This window comes from Eptatretus burgeri, chromosome 15, assembly GCF_056783735.1.
Source record: "Eptatretus burgeri isolate ZD-2024b chromosome 15, Ebu_testis_v1, whole genome shotgun sequence".
NCBI classification, from domain to species: domain Eukaryota; kingdom Metazoa; phylum Chordata; class Myxini; order Myxiniformes; family Myxinidae; genus Eptatretus; species Eptatretus burgeri.
In genome coordinates this window covers 63,537,751-63,558,132 of record NC_140975.1, presented here as the reverse complement: position 1 = coordinate 63,558,132, position 20,382 = coordinate 63,537,751, and the positions used below count along the sequence as shown (strand labels likewise).

General features: G+C 45.1%; 1 protein-coding gene across 3 annotated transcripts in view; it reads left to right on the top strand.

Annotated features, from left to right (window-relative positions):
* Positions 1-20,382, top strand: part of LOC147012329 (homeobox protein Meis1-like) — a 128,530-nt gene that overhangs the window by 90,093 nt on the left and 18,055 nt on the right. For 2 of the 3 annotated variants that reach the window (XM_085856345.1, XM_085856344.1), the window contains exon 9: positions 9,698-9,774. The exons of the other annotated variant lie outside the window; for it this stretch is intronic. In XM_085856345.1, the coding sequence (XP_085712471.1) occupies positions 9,698-9,774 (77 nt within the window). The remainder of the gene's footprint in view (positions 1-9,697; positions 9,775-20,382) is intronic. 3 annotated transcript variants of the gene reach the window in all.

The following is a 20,382-nucleotide window of genomic DNA, read 5'->3' as shown; positions in this document are numbered from 1 at the left end:
CAGGATAAGACCGTAGGTTATCGGTCTTTCAAAGAAATGAATATAAGGATTTGTGTATATAAAAGGCAGTGAGTACATGGGTCTGATAAGCATTAGGCAAAAGAACTCAAACTGCAATACGTGTCCACTGGGTGAAAGAGAATGACATAATCATGGAAAAATGTTACAGTGTTATCAACCAGGTCATCCTGTAGCACAGCAAGACATCCCCCCCCCCCCCATCAACACCCAGACAAAAGGGAAACACAATTGACAGCCAATTCGACTACAGCATAAAAAAATTAAATTTATAAAGCACCAGCAACAATTATAATTGAGAGTACATGAATATAATTTTTTTTTTTCTTCCACAGTTTCAATCTGTAGATGATTACCACTACTACTACTACTACTACTACTACTACTACTACTACTACTACTACCACCACCACTGCCATTTATCTATTGGTCCAAATTATTCCCATTCTCTTGTGAGGTCGGCCAGAGAATGTTTTTGGCCCAAGTCTTTCATGAACCAGTTGGCCAGGCCCAATGTTGAACTGAAGGTAGCAGGAATTTGTAATTTGTTCAGGATGCTTGTGATGTCTCATCAACTCTTCGAGGCAGGGCCGGCCCTAGATGAAATCATGCCCCAGGCAAGGGGTGTCCTCGGTGTCCCTTCTCTGTTTGTTCCACTTTTTAACACTATATGAGGGGGTCGCGAGTTCAGGCAATGGTAAGGAGGTAGCAGGGCATGCATTAGTGAAGGGTTTGTTTGATCATGCAGTGGTGAAGGGGATGCGAGGCCAGGCAGTGATGAAGGGGTAGGGAGGGCAATCAGTGGTTGAGGCAGCAGTGATGAAGGGGTAAAGAGGGCAAGCAATGGTTGAGGCAGTAGTGAGGTTCGATATGTTTTAAGATAATGAAGGGTACAGACAAAATAAGTGCAGAAGAGTTCTTCAGCAGCATGGGTGGGCGGTGATAGGACCAAGCAGGGCCAGATGTAGTGGCAGGCGATCCAGGTGACCACCCGGGGCACCGGGCTCAGGGGGTGCTAGCTACCTGGCTTGGGATGCGCCTGCCCTAACAAGGACATTCGATGCAGGAGGAAGCCATTCTGCCCATCATGTCTGTTCTATAACAACACCAGATTAAATTAATCTTTCTAGCTAACGACTTAATTTGATTGGGAGAATGGGGGGAGGAGTGAGCATGAGAAAAGTGTGGCAGGTGCAGGGATATCACCAGGGTGTGAAAAAGATAACATACTTTTTAAAAATTATTTTATTTTATTTTTGTTTGGTGGAATGGTGTGGGAGGGAGGGGAGGGCAGTGAAGGCGGTTTCAGGGTGAAGAATAAACAACACCGACCACACACTCTTCTCAAAATTTATATTCCATTTCCTAATCTGGGGAGAATACCAGAAAACATGACCTCACAACGCTTTACTTTCAGCCGTTTACCCAATATCCTTTATCTATTTTTCAAATTCTCTGTGTAAACTTTCCAAACATCATTTGCTCCGATGTGTTCCACAACCAATGTCTTCCTACCAGGACCTGATACAATATCGTTTACCCTTCCTTCAATGTCCCTAACCCCTGCTCCTTCAAAACTGCATGGAGTATCTACGATCCTTCCTGTAGAATGAATAATCTACATATTTAATAATCTCATTGCCCTCACTCCTCGTCCAGTCTTCATTCCTACATATCTCAACCTATCTCCAAAAACTCTCACTGACCTCATTTCTACCTATCTCTATTGCTTCACTCTCACCACTGCCTTCCCTCGTGCATCCTCATAAGGTATTCAAAAGTTCAACAAATGGAGAGGGGGCACTGATGATGCCCCTTGCCTAGGGTGTCATTTGATTTAGGGCCAGCCCTGGGACCAGTGGCTTGAGAGTAAAGGAGAGGAGAGTAAAGACAGCAGTAAGTCAAAGGTCTTTCACTCAGAGAGTAGTTGAAGCATGGAATGGTCTCCCTGAAAGGTAGTGGCAGCAGAAACAGTAGATAGGTTCAAATTTAAATTTGATAGGCACCTCAAGCCATTGGAGATGGAGGGGTATTGGGATATTGGCTGGACTTGTAGGTAGCTCAAGTATTGATGGGTGATTGTGTACATCTGTGCTGAGTGTGATGTCTGTGACAGGATCTTTTCAAGGTATATTGTGTAGTTGTTGTTGTGAATTCTTCACCGTAATACCCTGCCTGATGATAACCCTGTACCTGCCACACTTTTGTCATCCCCACCGCCCCCCCTCCTGCCCCAACCTTTCCTCTTTCTGAAATTAAGTCGTTAGCTTAACGGATTTATTTAATCTGGTGTTGGTGTCGCGCAGGCATGATGGGCCGAATGGCCTCCTCCTGCATCAAATTTCTTTGTTATTCCTTGTTATATCTCCGTGGCAGGTGCACTCCAAGTCCGGCAGCTAGCATCCCCTGAGCCCGGCGCCCTATGGTCATCTGGGTGGCCTGCCCCTAAACCCGGCCGTGTTTCGAGGACAGCGTGGGATCTTTAATGTCCATCCAAGAGACGGCACACAAACTGATGAATGTTCCTACCTGTGAAACACAAGGCTAACAGTTTATAGCTGGGTCTGCATTCAAACCCAGGCTAGACAGCTGAGAGGCGAGTGTGCATACCTCAAGGCCACCCTGTCAACCCCTTTCAAAACTGCAGACAACAACCAGAAAAATCATTGAATAACGGGTCACACCAGGTGAAAATATGATGGAGAATCGCATTTGCAACCTATCACAAATTGATATCAGGTGTTTCAAAATAGAGATCCACAATTCGTATATTGAATTAAGGGGAACAATAGGTAGTAAGCGGATTCAAACAGTGTCGAGGGAATGCATCCAAATCGGTGTACCATAAGTGGTGAACGCTCAACCGCACGATCTTGAATGGCAGAGTGTTGCGCAGTGTTGTTGAACGTGCCACAGAGATGTTCGTTTACATTTGTTTTCAACTCTTCTGGTGTCTGCATTGCAGAGAGAATTGCATCTTTAAATCAAAATTGATAGGAAAGGAATTACCTTGCAATGGAGTTTTCAATACACCACTCAAACGTACATGGTAATTGTGTACTTTTGGGTCGTGCACGTTCGATGCTATGTTTGAATATAATGCAGCCCTGGTGCATTCGTAGACTCTGGTCAGTGAAATCGGACAACTATCGCTAAAGATGGGCCTTCCAGGTAACCTGATTGATCGATCTAATTGGTCTCGGCCTGAAGCGGTTCTGGGACCATAAGATAAAAGATAAATTATATTGGATTTTTGCATCTATTGGTAAAAGAAGTGTGTGTGTGTGTGTGTGTGTGTGTGTGTGTGTGTGTGTGTGTGTGTGTGTGTGTGTGTGTGTGTGCGTGCGTGCGTGCGTGCGTGCGTGCGTGCGTGCGTGCGTGCGTGCGTGCGTGCGTGCGTGTCCACGTCTACATATTTTTGCTTTAAAAATTTTTTTCTCTGCAACCGCATGTCTAAACATTGTGAAACATTAAACATAGGAGGGACTCCCCATGGAGAATATTTCATTGATAACTCCGATGTAGATCACATGATATGGCAGCCATATTGGATTAATGGAAAAAAAATTGGGAATTTTCATCTCTAACGAAAAAAAATTAAACTTAGCAAATGCCATCAACTCCACATGGGGTATATAGGGTGATCATGATGACGTCATATGTGAAGTGCTATTCCAGCCATTTATTGGTTGAATGAAAATCCTTATCCGAAAAATGTGAAACTTCATTGATCCGATCTATGACCTGATGTGAGTGAGCAATTAAATTTATGACATCATCGGGCACATGGTCTGGTGGCTATATTGAATTGTGAAATAAAAACATAAAACATCTTCTCCAAAATCGCTAAACCGATCGATGCGAAACTTCATACATATGATCAACTCGCCATGGGGAATATAGCTTAAATCTTTTTGAAAATATTCCTCTTCATTATGAAAGAAGGGTACCTCTCTCACCTGTCATGGCACCTCAGCAAAAGCTTTCTGCGACTCATTGGGACTGACTCAATCGGTCAACTTCCCGACCCGAATCTCAACCAATGGTACTCCATCTCTTCTGGATCTGATTTTGACAAATTTCCCTGACAATATCTGCTGCTCTTCCTTCGCTCCAATTGGTTCTTCTGACCACGTCCTTGTCAAAGTGGACATCTCTCTGGCTGTTATCAGAGAACCACCTCACCGCCGTCGAGTCTGGCATTTCACTCAAGCCGACTGGCAGGGTCTCCGAGCAGCCATCAAACTTACAGACTGGTCTCCTATCACTACTTTCTCAAACATCAACTCATCCTGGGAATTCTTTCAAAGAAACTTGCTCTCCCTCATGCACAGATTTATCCCCTCTCGTGTTCAGTTGTCTTACCCTTCCTCCCGCCCTTGGTTTACTGAAGCTTGTGGCGAGGCAGTTGGCCTGAAACAACTTGCCTTTGCCTCATGGAAAGCAAACCCAACTGAGGGCAATCTCAGTTCTTTCCACAAAGCTCGGAACAAGTGTGTATCTACCCTCAGGAGAGCCAGAAAACAACATCTTTCTCATCTCAAGACTGAACTCTCAAACCTCTCTCCCTCCTCAAAATCCTGGTGGCGTTTAATCAAATCTGTTTCTGGTGTATGTTCCCCCTCCATCCCCTCCCTTACCTCAAATGGCCGCACTGCTGATTCCACACGTGATAAAGCTGAATGTCTAAACTCGGTGTTTGCAGCTAAATCTTGTGTCCTAAACCCATCACTATCTCTACCCGCTTTACCCAGTCGCACTCAACTGTCCCTGGACTCTGTATCCTTTTCTCCTGACAAGGTGGAGAGCTTGCTTTCAAACCTCGAGTCAGATTCTGCAACCGGTCCAGACGGCATCAGCCCACGTGTCCTCAAAGCCTGCTCTTCTGCTCTTGCTCACCCTCTCTCTGTTCTATTCACCCTCTCATTTGCCCAAGGTCATCTGCCATCTGCTTGGAAATCTGCTAACATCACTGCCCTGCATAAAAAAGGTGCAAAAACAGATCCCTGTAACTTCAGACCAATCAGCCTTCTCCCAATCATCAGCAAGGTGATGGAATCCATCATCTCTTCAGACATTAAATCCTTCCTCTTCTCCAATGGCTTGATTTCCAATCATCAATTTGGTTTCAGACCAGGTCACTCTACCCTGGATATGCTGCTTCTGCTCTCCCATCAATGGATGGAGGTCCTCAATGCCAGACAGGAAATCCGAGCGGTATCCCTGGACATATCACGTGCTTTTGACACAGTCTGGCACCCTGCCCGACTCACCAAACTCTCTTCCCATGGTATTCAAGGCCATCTCCACTCATGGCTCGCAGACTTCCTCTCCTGTCGCAGTCAACGTGTGGCCCTAAATGGAGTTCTTTCATCCCCTCTTCCTGTGCAGGCTGGAGTTCCTCAAGGTAGCGTTCTGGGCCCTGTTCTTTTTCTGGTTTTCATCAATGATCTCTCGGACTCTCTGGAAAATCCTCTATTTCTCTTTGCCGATGACTCCACCCTCTGCCGTACCATCTGTCATCCCTCAGACCGGCAAGCAGCAGCTTCTTCGCTCACTGCAGATCTGGATAAAATCACAAACTGGTCCAACACGTGGAACATGTCTTTCAATCCAGACAAATCTCACACTCTCACTATGTCTCTTCGAAAGGACCGTTTACAAACCCCCCCCATCCACTTTCTCAACAATCCTCTGGAAGAAGTCTTTTCTTTCAAGCTTCTAGGTCTGACTATCTGCCATGACCTTTCCTGGGAAAGTCACATTTCCAACCTCGCCTCAAAAGCCAGTCGCCGACTGGGAATCCTCCGTCGTGCTAAGTCCTTCCTCGGCCCTCTTGAGCTCCTGACCACTTACAAAGCTTTTGTCCGTAGCCTGATGGAGTACTGCTCTCCCCTCTGGGCTGGTGCTCCTGCCTCCCACCTTTCTCGTCTTAAAGCTGTCGAAACCAGCCCATTTAAGATCATCGGCATCTCCCGCAATGAAGCTGAGTCTTTGGGCCTCTCACTCAATCACCGCAGGTTGGTCGGTGGTCTTTCTGTCTTCTACCGACTCCTCTCCAGCCTTGCCCCCCCCTGCTCTCTCTGCGATTTGTCCCCACCACATTTCCACAGGGCGCTCAAGGTCCGCCAACAACCCCCTTCTGGTAAAACTACCAAAATCACGAATCACTGCTCATCTTCACTCTTTCATTCCTCTTTTTTTCCCACCTTTGGAATAAACTTCCTCACTCTATTCTTTCCCATTCTTCCCTCCAGGCTTTCAAAACAGCTGTTCACCACCATCTCTTATCTTCCCCCATCCAAATCCTCGATCTTTTCTACCCCCGATAATCCACCCAAGCCCACTTCCTTCATTTCTCCTGCTTTCCTTCCTGAAAGTCCCTGTAATGTCCATCTTCTCTTCGCCATGTTCCCCGTCCCATCCCCATCCCTCTCCCTTCCACAGTCCACCTAATGTGTCTGTTCCCCACTGTTTTGTCCCTTCCACTCCCGCCCCTCTTGTCTCATGCCTCCTTGCTGTGAGTTGTGTGTTAGCTCTCATACGAGCCTCGACCAAGGTATACAAAAAAAACAAAACAAAACAAAAAAACAGAGGTAGTAGGAATGAACAGCACTTGGTTGCAGGTTGCATCATTTCAGGGGAGGGTGGGGGGCAAAATGTGGGATGTGGCTCTGCCATTGATGCTGTGTCCCCTCCAGGATAGGGGAACAGCCATGATAACTCGGCTACTCTTTGTTTAGTGAAACCGTGGGATCTATAACGCCGTTCAGCAAACTTTCCTCGAAGACTTGGCCCCGAGCTTAACGTCCATCAGAGGAATAGTGCATACTCTACGCTGATGCCTCGCCTTGCCTGCGAAACACTAGGTTGGCGGTTTACAGCTGGGTGGGGATTCAGACCCAGGCTTGGCAGCTCAGAGGCGACCTCAGCACCATCCTGCTCGACTGCCCTTAAAGGCGAAAGACATGGTTCATAATTGATTTTACATTCAAAAATTATGTTTGTGAACTTGCAAAATGTAAATATCAATCAAAAGGCTTGATTTTTAAATTACTCTTTCAAATTACAAAAACTTTTTTCCCCCCAGAAACAAGCTCTTGGCCAACCAACCCTGTGTTTGCTTGATATTATAAGCCCCTTGCTTTGCAGAAAGTAATTTTCATCCATTCGCTTACCATCTGGCTGAAGTTAAAGTTATTGTTCTTCACTCAACTCAAAGGTGACCGCCGCGCAGATAGTCAAGAAAAGCATAATCGATGCACTTGTTTTTGATAACCGTCGACTTGGGGTCTCCTTCATGCTTTCATGGCCCTCCCGTCTGGGCATGCCGCGCCTCTCATTATCTCATCTCTGGCGTCGAGCCTGTAGCCATTAGCTGTCCATCGCCCATGTATAGCAATGCCTACGACTACGTGGAGAGGCCCAACATTTTCACTCCTGCTGTTTCCTCATTCGCTGTTTGAAGGAATATGGTACCCCCAGTAGATATTTCAAACCTTTAATACACAGGATTTAAAACCATCAAGTCCTGTTTGTTTGTTTTTTTTGCCCTTAAGCCAAGTTTATGTTTTAATTCCTATTTTTAAAGCTGTTCATCTTCTCCTTGTGTATGGCAACTTGGCTGCCAGGTAGCTATCATTTTGTTGTTTTGTTGGAGCACAACTACTCCACTGATGCTGTGCCCCTACACCAGTACACTGGTACTCATTTCGCCGACCTCGGAAGGATGACAGGCTGAGTCAACCCCACCTGGTGTTAATTCAGCAGCCAACGAGGCTCAAACACAGGACCCTAAGATCCCAAACCACTAGGCCAACACGTTGTTAATGTCAAGCTCTGTGAGGGTGAGGTTCGCCGTTGAACTTCTGCACACTGGTACAAACTGGATCACACGCATGAAACTCAACTGAACAACCATTACTTCTTGTTTACCTTAACGTGGTGTTTCAGGGTGTTCATGTGTGACTGACGATGGTTTGTGTCGATATCTTGCTCACTCACTGCCTTGTCCTTCCACCATTTCCAATTAAGTTGGGATCACCTGGCTCATAGAGCATGGTACTCTTGGACCAAACGTTTGATGAACCTACTGGCCGGACCTGGCATTCGACTGAAAGCGGCATGAGCTTGTAATCTGTTCCAGAGTGCTAGTGATAACTCGCCTTCTCTTTCAGGAAAGACGCCGTAGGATCCTGGGCATCGACCAGCTAATGCTAGTAGATGGGACACCTGGCTTAACTCTCATCCGAGGGACGGCACGCTTCGTGTCGCATTGTCCTGCATGTGAAGCACAAACCCGACAGTTTACAGTCGGTTCGGAAATCAAACCCAGACTAGACCACTCAAAGGGGAGTGAGTAGACCTCTGCTGCCCCATTTGGTCGAGCCGCATCCTGCTGACTCCCACCCGACAAGTTGCTTCGCTCCAGGCTCGGCATCAGCATGTCTCTTGAATCTAAATCAGACAGTCATGGTGGTCTCTCTGGGCATGCCCCATGTTTTTACAGATTCCTACACTGTCCTCCTTGTGTAGCTGCTGCTTGGGAATGCCATACTCGATTCTTCTTTTTTTTTTTACTTTGCACCCACTGCTCTTCCATTCTCATCTCCGATTTCAAATCCAAGAAAAGTTTTTTAGACTTTTTAAATTGTAAATTGATATATATTTTTTTATAATTAAAATCTTTAAAAACGAGTTTGCCGAACTGACTTGTTGGACATAAAGTAAAACATCTAAAGAGTTTTCTAGTCCAAATCACTCAATGCAGTTTTCTCTTCCTTTAGCGCATGCTTACAGTGAGAGTCATGGTTTGACTGTCACTGAGTAAAGATCACTCAGCCTCGACTCCAGGCATGGGTTTGAACCTCGACCCAGCGAGAATCTGTCATCCCGGTGTTTCACAGGCAGTGCAAGGCATCATTGTGTGTGCCGTCCCTCGGATGGACGTTAAACTGGGCGTCCTGTCTGCTGGCATGAGTTGGCAGATGTTAAATATCCCATGGTGTCCTTCGTAAAAAGTTGGTGAGTTATCGCCGGTATCATGTCCAAATTACAAATTCCTGTCCTAACCTACAGGGGGCACTGCATCAGCGACACAGCTGTGTCCCCAGCAAATGATGTTACCCATGTGCTGCAAACTTAAGAAGGAGAAGTCTGTACTAGCATCGGTAAACCAACCATTCCATTCCATTGGAACCATACTCGGAACAGAGCGTTGGTGCTGCCGAAGCGGTCTCCTTGGCCATTGGGTACAATCCTGGATGGGTCGCCACTCCGACACAGTATACCAGCAAGCTGGCACTCATTTTGCCGACCTCGGAAGGATGACAGGCAGAGTCAACCCCACCTGGTATTAATTCAACAGCCGAGTGAGATTTGAACTCAGGATCCTTGGAACCCAAGCCCACCACCCTAACCATTAAGCCAACACCAGCCATACCATAATTATGTATGCAAAGAAAGAGAGAGGGAGGTTAAAAAACAAACAAAAAAACCACAAGTTAAAGGTCACCTTTATGCAGCACCATCTCGAGTCGATCAATCATGGTTGTTTGTCCCGAGAAATGAATGAAATTAGGTTTCCCAAGGAAAATGGAGGCCGGCACCTCGCACCACTTCATCGCATCCGTGTTCATCTTGACACGGAGGCGTCTGTTCCCTTTGTGTCCCTCCACAGCATCCATACCCATCTGAGGAACAAAAGAAGCAATTGGCCCAAGACACCGGGCTCTCCATTCTGCAGGTGAACAATTGGTGAGTGTTTACACCTATGACTGCTGGAGCAGCAGCGTTTGTGAGTTGTCTTTGACATGATTGTTTTGTGGAGTGACACCTGCACTTGCACACTTCATCGAAATCGATAGCCGTGATTGGAAGTTTGTTGATGCAATGCTTCAACCCTCGTTCTGTGTCCTCGTTGACGATGTGCCGTCTGACGATTCCGGTTTCCTCGGTTCCGTTGTACGCAACTGAACGTCCTCTCGACTCAAGCGAGGGACTCTCCCCATCGGAGTTGGGATTCACTTCCGAATTTTCGAGTTCAAGTCTGTGATTTAAGCAAATGGGATATGACTACAAGCCACCGTACTGGTAGCGTAATGGGGTGAAATCACCAGGACCTTTACCGAGGTGTGCTAACTGCTGTGCGAAGCAAGGAGAAACTGACATTTTCTTGCATTCCCCCTTCGTCGGAGCAAAATAGAGAAAGGATAGGGGCAAGGGTTAATAGGCTGGGGGTGAGTCAAAGGTGAGTGAGTCAGAGTGGGGTCATGGGTCAGTAGGGCAAGTCTGGTGAGAATGACCGATTGTGACAGAGAGGGTTGAGGCTCGGGGGGTTAAAGGTCAAGGGGATTGTGAGAAAAGTGAAAATAATCGGAGGGGGGAGGGGGACAAGAAGTAACAGAAGTTTCAATATATATTAAAAAGGAACTCTGAAAAAATGTGATAGAAATAAAAATTGGTATTATAAAATTAATAAATATATAAAATGGTAATAACTCGAATGGCACTCGATACAGAACATACCTCCACCAGGGTCAACAGTTTACGATTTGTATCCCACTGATGGCCAAACATCTGGATCCACACCTGAACCAAGATCGACTCTGCTTGTTCTTGCCACCTCACCAACACATCAACATAGTTTTGTCATAACTCGTCCACAACTTTATGAGATATCGTGCTATATATTGGTTTTGGCCCCATCTCTCCCTGGTTAAAAAATCACTGAAAAAAAATTAAATAATTCTCGTATCCGGATCAGATTTGCATAGTCACTAAAACTGAATTAATTCTTCGTTGTTACACACCCAACATGCCCACCAAGTTTTGTCCGAATCCATCCACAACCTTTTGAGATATCATGCTATATATAACTTTTTGGTCCGACCCTCTCAATGGTGAAGAATCACTTTAAAAATATCTAGTATAAATTCTAGAATCTGGATCCGGATTCGAATCTTCACCAAATTTGAGCTGTTCACCTACATACATAAAAAAAAATTGAGAACGATTGCTTGAAAACTGTGGACAAAAATTGTGTGATAGACAGACAGATCGACAGACCAACATACTTGGCAAAGTTACTTCGCCAAGTAACAAACAGGAGTGAATACATAACCTCCTTCCACCTTGGGTGGCGGAGGTAAATATTAATATTATAAAAAATATGAAAAGTACTTCCCTTCACTAGCAAGACTAGTTCTTCATTCCACATCATGCAGGTGTTTTGTCAGATGGTTATCGAGGCCCTGCAGTCTTATGGAATGGAGAAAAGGGAGGGAGTGAAGGATGAGCACCGACACTGACTCTTCTGTCCGTTTACACTTGCTTTTTCATGTTCAATGCCGCAAAATATGCTTCTATCATGAAATTATGCATTGGCCGGATTCCAGTCTGTGTGTAAAGCACGATGTGTGATTGCCCTGCCTCATTAGAATGCTTCCTAGTCTTTAACCACCAGTAAAGATGTTCCCACCGCTAACTCATGACTGTCTCAGTGATTGCAACAAGAAGTGAATGATGAAACACAGGACAATGGGTCGAGTACACCGTAAAGATGTGCTTTGTTCTGGTCCTTGTGTTGATTCTCGAGTCAGCCTTGTCTCGGTAGACCTGCTTCGTCAGTTTTCAAAAGTGTGCAAGGAAATTTACACATAGGAAGACCTGCCATTAACCTACACCGTTATATTTGTACAGTATACCCTGTCTTGTTGCATCCAAGAGGCCGTTCTTTCAAATGGGATATTATGCCAGCTATCCCCTCTGATACGCTTTTCTAGCAGGGGTTAAAAATGTTTTAACTTACTCGTGGATCCTCAGGTGATTACATATGTGTGTGTAAGCCTGTTGTTGGCTTAGTGGTTAGGGTGGCGGCTTTGGATCCTAGGGTCCTGAGTTCAAGCCCAGTTGGCCGCTGAATTAATACACCAGAAGGTTGACTCAGCCTGTCATCCTTCCGAGGGCGGCAAAATGAGTACCAGTGTACTGGTAAGGGGGACACTGCATCAACGACATAGCCGCATCCCAATCAATGATGCAACCAGCAGCCACAGGCTGCACTCGAAAGAGAGGTGTGTGTGTGTGTGTGTGTGTGTGTGTGTGTGTGTGTGTGTGTGTGTGTGTGTGTGTGTGTGTGTGTGTGTGTGTGTGTGTGTGTGTGTGTGTGTGTGTGTGTGTGTGTGTGTGTGTGTGTGTGTGTGTGTGTGTGTGTATATATTGTTATGGATGTGGAAATTCACAGAGCACCATATAGGTCCTTAGATCAGTTATGTCGATAAGTCTGTGTTCTGATAGATTTCCCCACCGATGTCTAAGGAAATTATTCGTGTTACCGGGTTGTGATCTTTGAGGTAGCCGTTTTTCTTTTGCTATCGTTATTTTGGACCAACCGCATTTCAACCACCACAACCACCTTCTCCACAACGGCGACCACAACCACCTTCTCCACAATCGCTAACACCCACACAGACAATGAACAACCACCTTCTCCACAGCCGCCTTCACAACAACCACCTTCTCCACAACCACCTACACACAACCACATCCTCCACAATGCCAACCACAACCACCTTCTCTACAACGCCAACCACAGCCACCATCTCCTAAACCACATCTCCCACAATAACCAACAACGAACAACATCGCTTCACCTTCAACTCCGCAAACGCCACCATCTTTGCGCCGGCAACGGCGAGATCGCTGCAAACAGACGCGGTGGTTTCCTCGTTGTGCAGGGACGGTGATTTCACCCACGTCCACTCTCCTTTGTTGGCGCCAGCATCGATGATCTCAACCACGTCCGCTCGCTCTGAGCTTCACCTCGAATTCGGATAAGGACCGCACAAAGGGCGGAGCCAGCGGGGAGTCAGAGGTAAGGGATCAGAGATCAAACCTCGCCTCACGGATCCCATATAACAGCGTGCAGAGCGCCAAGGCAGTCAGTCGGTCTGGGTTTGGAGTGGTGTGAAGACCAAGGTTCGAGTCCAGTGGAGGGCAGTGGAGGTCTGGGTTCGCCGAAGAGACGGGAGCTGGGAGCGCAGCCAAGCCTGCCGTGCAACGCAGAACTTCGTGTTCGTGTGCGGGACTTGGGGAGAGCCGGAGAGAGGTCGCCAGCCAGCACCAAACGGTCTGAGGTGATCTGGCTTCGGGACAGTCTGAGCGGCGCTGAGGGACGGATGGGTTCTTAAAGAGAGCATCAACTCTAAGAGAGCAAAAGACCCATTCGTTCCTCTGAGGCGTTGCCAGCTGGGCCCGAATCACCAGGCCGCCCGAGGAGGCCTGGGCCGAACCGCGGTCACGCCAGCTGCCGTGAGGACAGGATGTCGCGGGTCACCCCAGTGAGGCACCACGAAGGTGAAGGTAACCAGCCCGGCCTCTCGGAGCTTCTGCGGTCATCACAGCTCCATGCTCATAAAGACCCAAGAGGTCCAGTCTACCCCTCGTCTTTCCTGGGGTTCTTCCTTGTTTCTTTTGAATGAACGTTGTGGCGCCATGTCTTTAGGTAGAACTGTATAAGTGTACGTAATTAATAGAACGGTGGTAGTTCTTTTTCTTGCTCGCGTCTTGTCCCTACCCCCATTCATTGCGTGCTTGTCCATTGCATTGCCTTTGTTTGCCTCGCCTGACTGCATACATGACTGTATGACTACATATGTGCTGTGTGTGCAAATAAATGTGCTTGTGTGAATGTTAACCTGTTCATTGCGTCCTTTTCCCTCCATTGAACTGCCGTATTGCATTCGGAATATAGTTGGCTTTTTAATAGCCGATAAAGTGATCGGGTCCAACGGGGTTGCGCGATAAATACCCCGCTCGGTTATCCCAAAACGAAGCGAGCTGCTTAAGCGGCTCGTTTCAAGCGGGCCCCGTTGAGGTACAGTCTCTCGGTGGTCTGCCGGCGCGATTAATTAGGCATATCGACAATTCGGCGATTGACCCTGTAGTGCGTGGGGAGAGTGTTGATTTGGCTGTGGTGTGCATTAAAAACACACCTGTAGCTGGGTTCCAGCATTTGATCCGGAAGGCTGCGACTGGATTGCTCGTCCGGTGGGCGTACGGCCGCGATTCGGCTTAAAGCGGTCATCCGCACGCCGGCGGGCGGAAAGTCACAACAACATATATATATATATATATATATATATATATATATATATATATATATATATATATATATATATATATATATATATATATACATATCCATATGAAAAGAGTAGATCGGTGTGAGCTGCTTCCGAGAGAGATAGTGGGAGTGGGAGTGGGAGGATTGGGGGGGGGGGTGGGTTGGGGTGGAGAAGGTAGGATGATGAGGAAAGGGGGTGGGATGTGAGAGAAGTGGTGTCACACCGAGCACCTTTCTTTTTTTTTTACAAGCCTCATGATCCAATATAATTCCAGATTATCCGACAACGTAAGATATACTCACAATAACCTTTGCATCAACAATGTACTACTCGAGGAGAAGCGTCCTTCCATCCGTCCTTGTATCCCGCCTCATTCTGAAGGGTTCCTGCTGTCGTTTAATAATACAAATGACACCATTGGAAAGCTAATAATGAATTTATTTATTTTCATTTTCGTGTTCGTTTGATCATAAAAATGCAATTTTTTTTAAGCCCGCCTTTCTGTGATTGCAGAAGAAGAAGCAGGACTTTGAGCTTTAATGTCGTGGTTACAACGGTACAAATTATTATTCAACAACAGCGGGAACCCTATAGAAGGACACTGAGCGAGCACAGAGGTTTCCTTGTGATCCATGTTCCGATTTGCGTTCAACGATTCAAAAAATATCTAATTCATTTGAAATGCAGTTGCTGCTCCATCATAGATTGATGTCCGTAGACAGACAGACGGATGGACGGACAGACAGACAGAATGAACCAATTGCTTAACTCCGCTTTTCGCTTCACACAGGATAATGATACGCTGTTCATTCTGTCTGATCACACATCACAAGCTGACAGAAACTCCCGAGATTGTGAATTAAACATTGTTTCATCGTTATGACGTGGAGTGGGGAATGTATTGAAGCCTTAAGCTTGAGAGGAGGGTAAGTTGAGGACTTGTGGTTCTTTCGGTGGAGCTGGGGACTTGGTGCGGTGGGTGGTTGATTTAATCAAGTAACTATTCTTTGCATAATATTCTTGAAGTTCCATTCTACATTGTGCGGAATTTCCGCGTGTACGTGCTCGTGTATTAGAGTACACGGAAGGAGCACACAAACAACAACAGCAGCAGCAACCACAGCCACCATGGCAGCAGCAACAACAACTGTGTGTTGTGAGGTTCATTTTTAGCAGCGTCTCGCGTAGCGAACGCTGCTCATAGAGAGCTCGGCGTTGTTCTTCTTCCTCTTCTTGTTCTTCTTCTTCTTCTTGTTCTTGTTCTTGTTGTTCTTCTTCTTCTTCTTCTTGTGAAGACAAAACTTTAACCTCAAGGACTCGGCTTTTGTATATACAAGATCCGGATCTCCTTAAATACTGAGCACATGTACACATCCTCGCATTGACGGTGCCTTTTGAGAGCGTCTCTCATGAACTTTTAAATATATTCGGACATTTGCTTTAAAGTTTCGAAAAGTTCACGTTACTATTTAAAGATTATTCCATTTATCGTATTGTAATTTCGTAAATACACTAGTTATTTCGTAAATACACTATATATCGTAAATACGTAAATACATTATGACGGGTCTCGCTATTGGCTTAATCAAGGCACGTGACGAAATATCGGAAGTTGTTGTTGTTGTTTTTGTTGTTTTTTTTTGTTGTTGTTTTTTAGCCTACAAAACCTTTAGGACGCTGCTCTTGGACACATTTGTCCTTGTTTTTTTAGTGTTTACTTCATTTTGCATCCTCATTGAGATTCACACATCGATGTGCAATATGTTAGTGAAGTACAACATACTGTGTTTTGATTAAAGCCGTCAGCGAAGCGACTTGTAGCCGTGTCGACTTAGCAAGTACTCGACCACACACACTATCGTACTGTCCAGCTACCTTCCCAGGTCAAAAAACCAGTAAAGACCAGTAGCTTACTGGTCAACTGGTACCAGTTGAAAACCAGTAGCCAACTGGTACCAGTAAAGCCAGTTGGTTTCTTACTGGTTTTAATATGGAAATTGGAATAGAGTGATATATTACCAGTTGAAATACAATTGTATTTAACTAACTGGTATCAACTGGGACCAGTACATTGTAACTGGTATCAACTGGGAGACCAGTACATTGCAACTGGTATCAACTGGGACCAGTACATTGCAACTGGTATCAACTGGAACCAGTAAGACTTTAACTGGTACAAATATGAGCTACTGGTTTTTTCAACTGGGAAATTGGAATTCTGACTGAATTTAACTGGTACCAGTTGAAACCAATAGAGACCAGTTAAAGACCAATTAGAACCAATAGAGACCAGTTGAAAATGTGTACTGGTTTTAACTGTTTTTTCGACCTGGGTTACTTGAAGCTGTTTGCATCAAATATCATTTTGGATTTGAAATAGCCTTGATGAAGAGCACGTGATGTCACGCGTGATCCCTGTAGCACTATAAAGCTTACAGGATCAGTGTGGTTGCAAATAGTTCACCGTTAATGAGAAAGTTATGTTTTTAATTATTTTAAATATTATTATATGGAAGTTACCCAAGCAGTCTGCATGACACCTCGTCATTATAGTGGGGCAACTTTGCATAACAATTGTGCATTTTGTGAGGAAAGCACCAAATTTGGCACACTAGTAGCTTATCATATTATGAACAGATGTGGATATTGAGCCGTCTCAAAATTTTTGATGGCAGTGGAAAATGGCTGCCACAGCCATCAGCAGCTGAATTTGAGATGGCCCAATATCCAAATCTGTTCATAATATGTTAGGCTGCTAGTTTGCCAAATTTGATGCTTTCCTCACAAAATGCACAATTGTTATGCTATATTTAGCTAAGTTGCCCCACTATTAGCCAATCATCATTAAGGAGGTGTACCAACGCCGGTGCATGAAAGCGCTTGCCCTTGGAAGCGTGTCTGACGTGACTTTTAGATTTACCCCTCAACAATTTAATTATTTTGTTCAATTTGCCGCCACACAAGATATGAAACTTTTTTTTGTTTTTTTTTTAACATTCAGCAATCAACCCATCCACACCTGGACAAATATCACATTTCTGTCGACCTCATATATTTCATGAATACTTGAATCCTCCTCAAACCAGATTTTGAAAAATGCTTCACGGAATCCCTTGGAGACGTCTTTCGAGACTGTACTTTGCCAGGTCCCGTGCCTGTACCACGTAACCTCAAGGCTTGGTTCCAACGAAGTAGCCTTGCATTGATTGAAGATCTTGAAGTTTTTTGAAAGTTTCTTGGAATGGTCAAAAACAATTAAAATATCCAACACCTTCATGCAATAGTTACATACAAATTATTGACTGATACTTCTTTACCGACGTCCGATTATTCCCACCTTCTTGTGGAGCAGTGCGGCGGACATTTTTGGCCGCAGTCATTCTTGAACGGCCTTGCCAGACCTGACGTTCGACTGAAAGTGTTTTTGGGCAGAAATTTGTCATTTATTCAGGGTTTAGGAGATGACTGACTGACTATTAGTGGAAAACACCATGGGATGGATCTTTTACTTCCGCCAGCTAACGCCGGCAGACTGGGCACCCGGCTTAATACCCATCCGAGGTATTAAACGTCATGCCCATGAAGCACCAACGTGACAGTTTATAGTCCAGTTGGTACTCAAAGGTAAGTCCGCTACCTCTGTAACGTTCTGTCGAACGACGGACAAACGTTGACAGTGTAAACATATACAGCAGCGGCTGATGTGTATTCCATTTAATTCACGGATATTTACGCACGGAGTTTTTATGCACGAGGCACCATCATGTAAAAAGGAAATCATTTATTTCAGTGCAGGTAGCATGAGGTGCGGCTCCTTCAGCATTACAGTATTTTAATCCTCATTAAAAAAATTTTTTTTTTAAATGACAAAATTCACCTTTTTCGAGTTCGTTTGCCTCCATTTAATCCGTCATATTTGAACCGCAATAGCACTGTTGTGTCATGCGAGTGCGAATTAGCGTAGACGGCAATTTTCTGCAGGACCGTCGTATGAAAGGAGACTGCGGTTTGTGAGTTGCTTTAGAAAATGGAAATTTTATATATATTTTATTTTTTTTTTCTTTACGTGGGTTGTGTTAGTGTGCTGATTACAAAATCCGAGCGGTATCCTGCGGATTTGGTGGCAACCCAGTCAGCGGCCAATTTCTTATGTGATGGCTTGAAAAAATTTTCATCATTGGTGTGCTCTTTAGAAACACAATGTGCAATCACTTTGTTATCGGGAGGTGGGGGGTGCAAGGCCAAAGATGGTCTGGAATTTGCTCGTGACAAGCTCTTCATTTTTTTTTTCTTTTCTTCTTATTTGTCTTCTTTCTTAATCTAGGACCATTAATCTAGTTTTGAAGAAAGAAACGACGAGAGGAGTTCCTGAATAAAGAATGAAAAGGTGATGGCTTTAAGAAGGTCTTCACAGGTCTCCACTCAAATGGCGTCGTATTGCTCAATATGGGGAGACCTCTTCTTACCCAGTCGATATCTACCTCGGTCGGTGCTCTCTCTTCGATAATTTTATCATCATTTTTTTTTTATGATGATGTTTTTTTTTTTTAAAGAATTTTATCATCACTTCGTAATTTTATCATAGTCATTACAGGAAATACTTAATTGGATGATGATACCTACATTTAATCCGCATAAAGAGAAGACCATCTGAGACTGATATTTGTTGAAAATATCACAGGGTATCGTGGGTGTGTTATTCCTTGCGAGTCTTTATCGTGTCGAAGAATCGAAATATCTTTTGGATGCTCGAGTTTCAAGGCCTTTGCATATGAAGTCAAACCATGCCAGATGCTTGCGTAGAATGCCTGAACGTTCCGCTCACACAGCCACTGCCGTTCTGCGCGGGATTCCGGTTCCACATGATTCCTGAAAAACCGACTCCCTCCCCCTCATCGTTAACAGCTTAATTTTTCAATTTCACACGCAGATTAGATGCGCGCTTGTGGCAGGCGAGGAAATTAACGTTGATAGCTACATTCCTGGCTGCAGTTACCTGCGACTGTCAATCTCTCCGCGCCAGCGAGATGAAAGCCTTCGCCATCTCTGAACCGCACTCTCGCTGGCAGCAGTAACCCTTCCCTCCTCGTTTCTCCACTCTTCGGTTAATAAGGCTTTAATTTAGCATGACCTACCTGGGCCTGCACAGACGAGAGAGGGGGCGGTGGCGAGCGGACGGAAGATGATAAAAATAATGCAGTGTCCTGAACCTGCTTGTTTTGATTTCTTTGTGCTAAATATTTTAAAGGTTTCTCTTTGATAAGAAAAGTCCAGTGAAGTGTGCTTAATCTCGTGCCCTAAAGTACTGGGCACCCAACATCATGTTTTGGTTTTTAATAATTGTTGACAAATTATATTTGGTATTGTCGCAAGAAGAACTTGCACAGATCAGCACCTGGTAATGCTGACTCCATTATGTTTCCACTTGCCATATGTAGCCACTTCTTCTCCTTCTTACGTATGGCAGCTTGACTGCCGGGTAGGTATCATTTTGTTTGGGCGCAACTATGCCGCTGATGCCGTGCCCCTCTACAAGTACACTGGTACTCATTTCACCGACTTCAGAAGGATGACAGGTTGAGTCAACCCCACCTGGTGTTAATTCAGCAGCGAATGGGGCTCAAACTCAGGACCCAAAGATCCCAAGCCAGCCACCCTAACCAGTAGGCCAACACCAGGCTTATATGCAGCCACTGATGTGTGTGTGTGTGTGTGTGTGTGTGTGTGTGTGTGTGTGTGTGTGTGTGTGTGTGTGTGTGTGTGTGTGTGTGTGTGTCTTTGTGTTTGTGTGTTATAGGAATGGATGATCGTACCAGTCAGCACAAAATTCTGAAGAAGGGACATCGATGTGTCTAATTTAAATCGAATCGTCATCTAATCTCCTTTGTGACTCTCTTGCAGAGAACCAAAGTGGTACTACTGACTATGACAGCCTATACATTGCCATGTGGAATGTATCGTTGACACGAGTTTAGCAAATTCCTGTGCTATATAACGTGAGTTTTCTGTTTGTGAGAAAGAAATCTGTTCTGAGTGTTGAAAAAATAAAATGTTTCATCATAGCGGAGAGAGGAAGATGTGGCAGGACAGCTCATTTTGTTACATGTGCACCTTTAACCAGTCCGATCATGGATTCTAACCCCATGTTTGTGAACACTAATTAAAACTACCGTGCTGGTGTTGCTTCATCAGTGGCTCTGCATTACTGAAGCTCAATGTAGTTTGAAAGGAACATTAA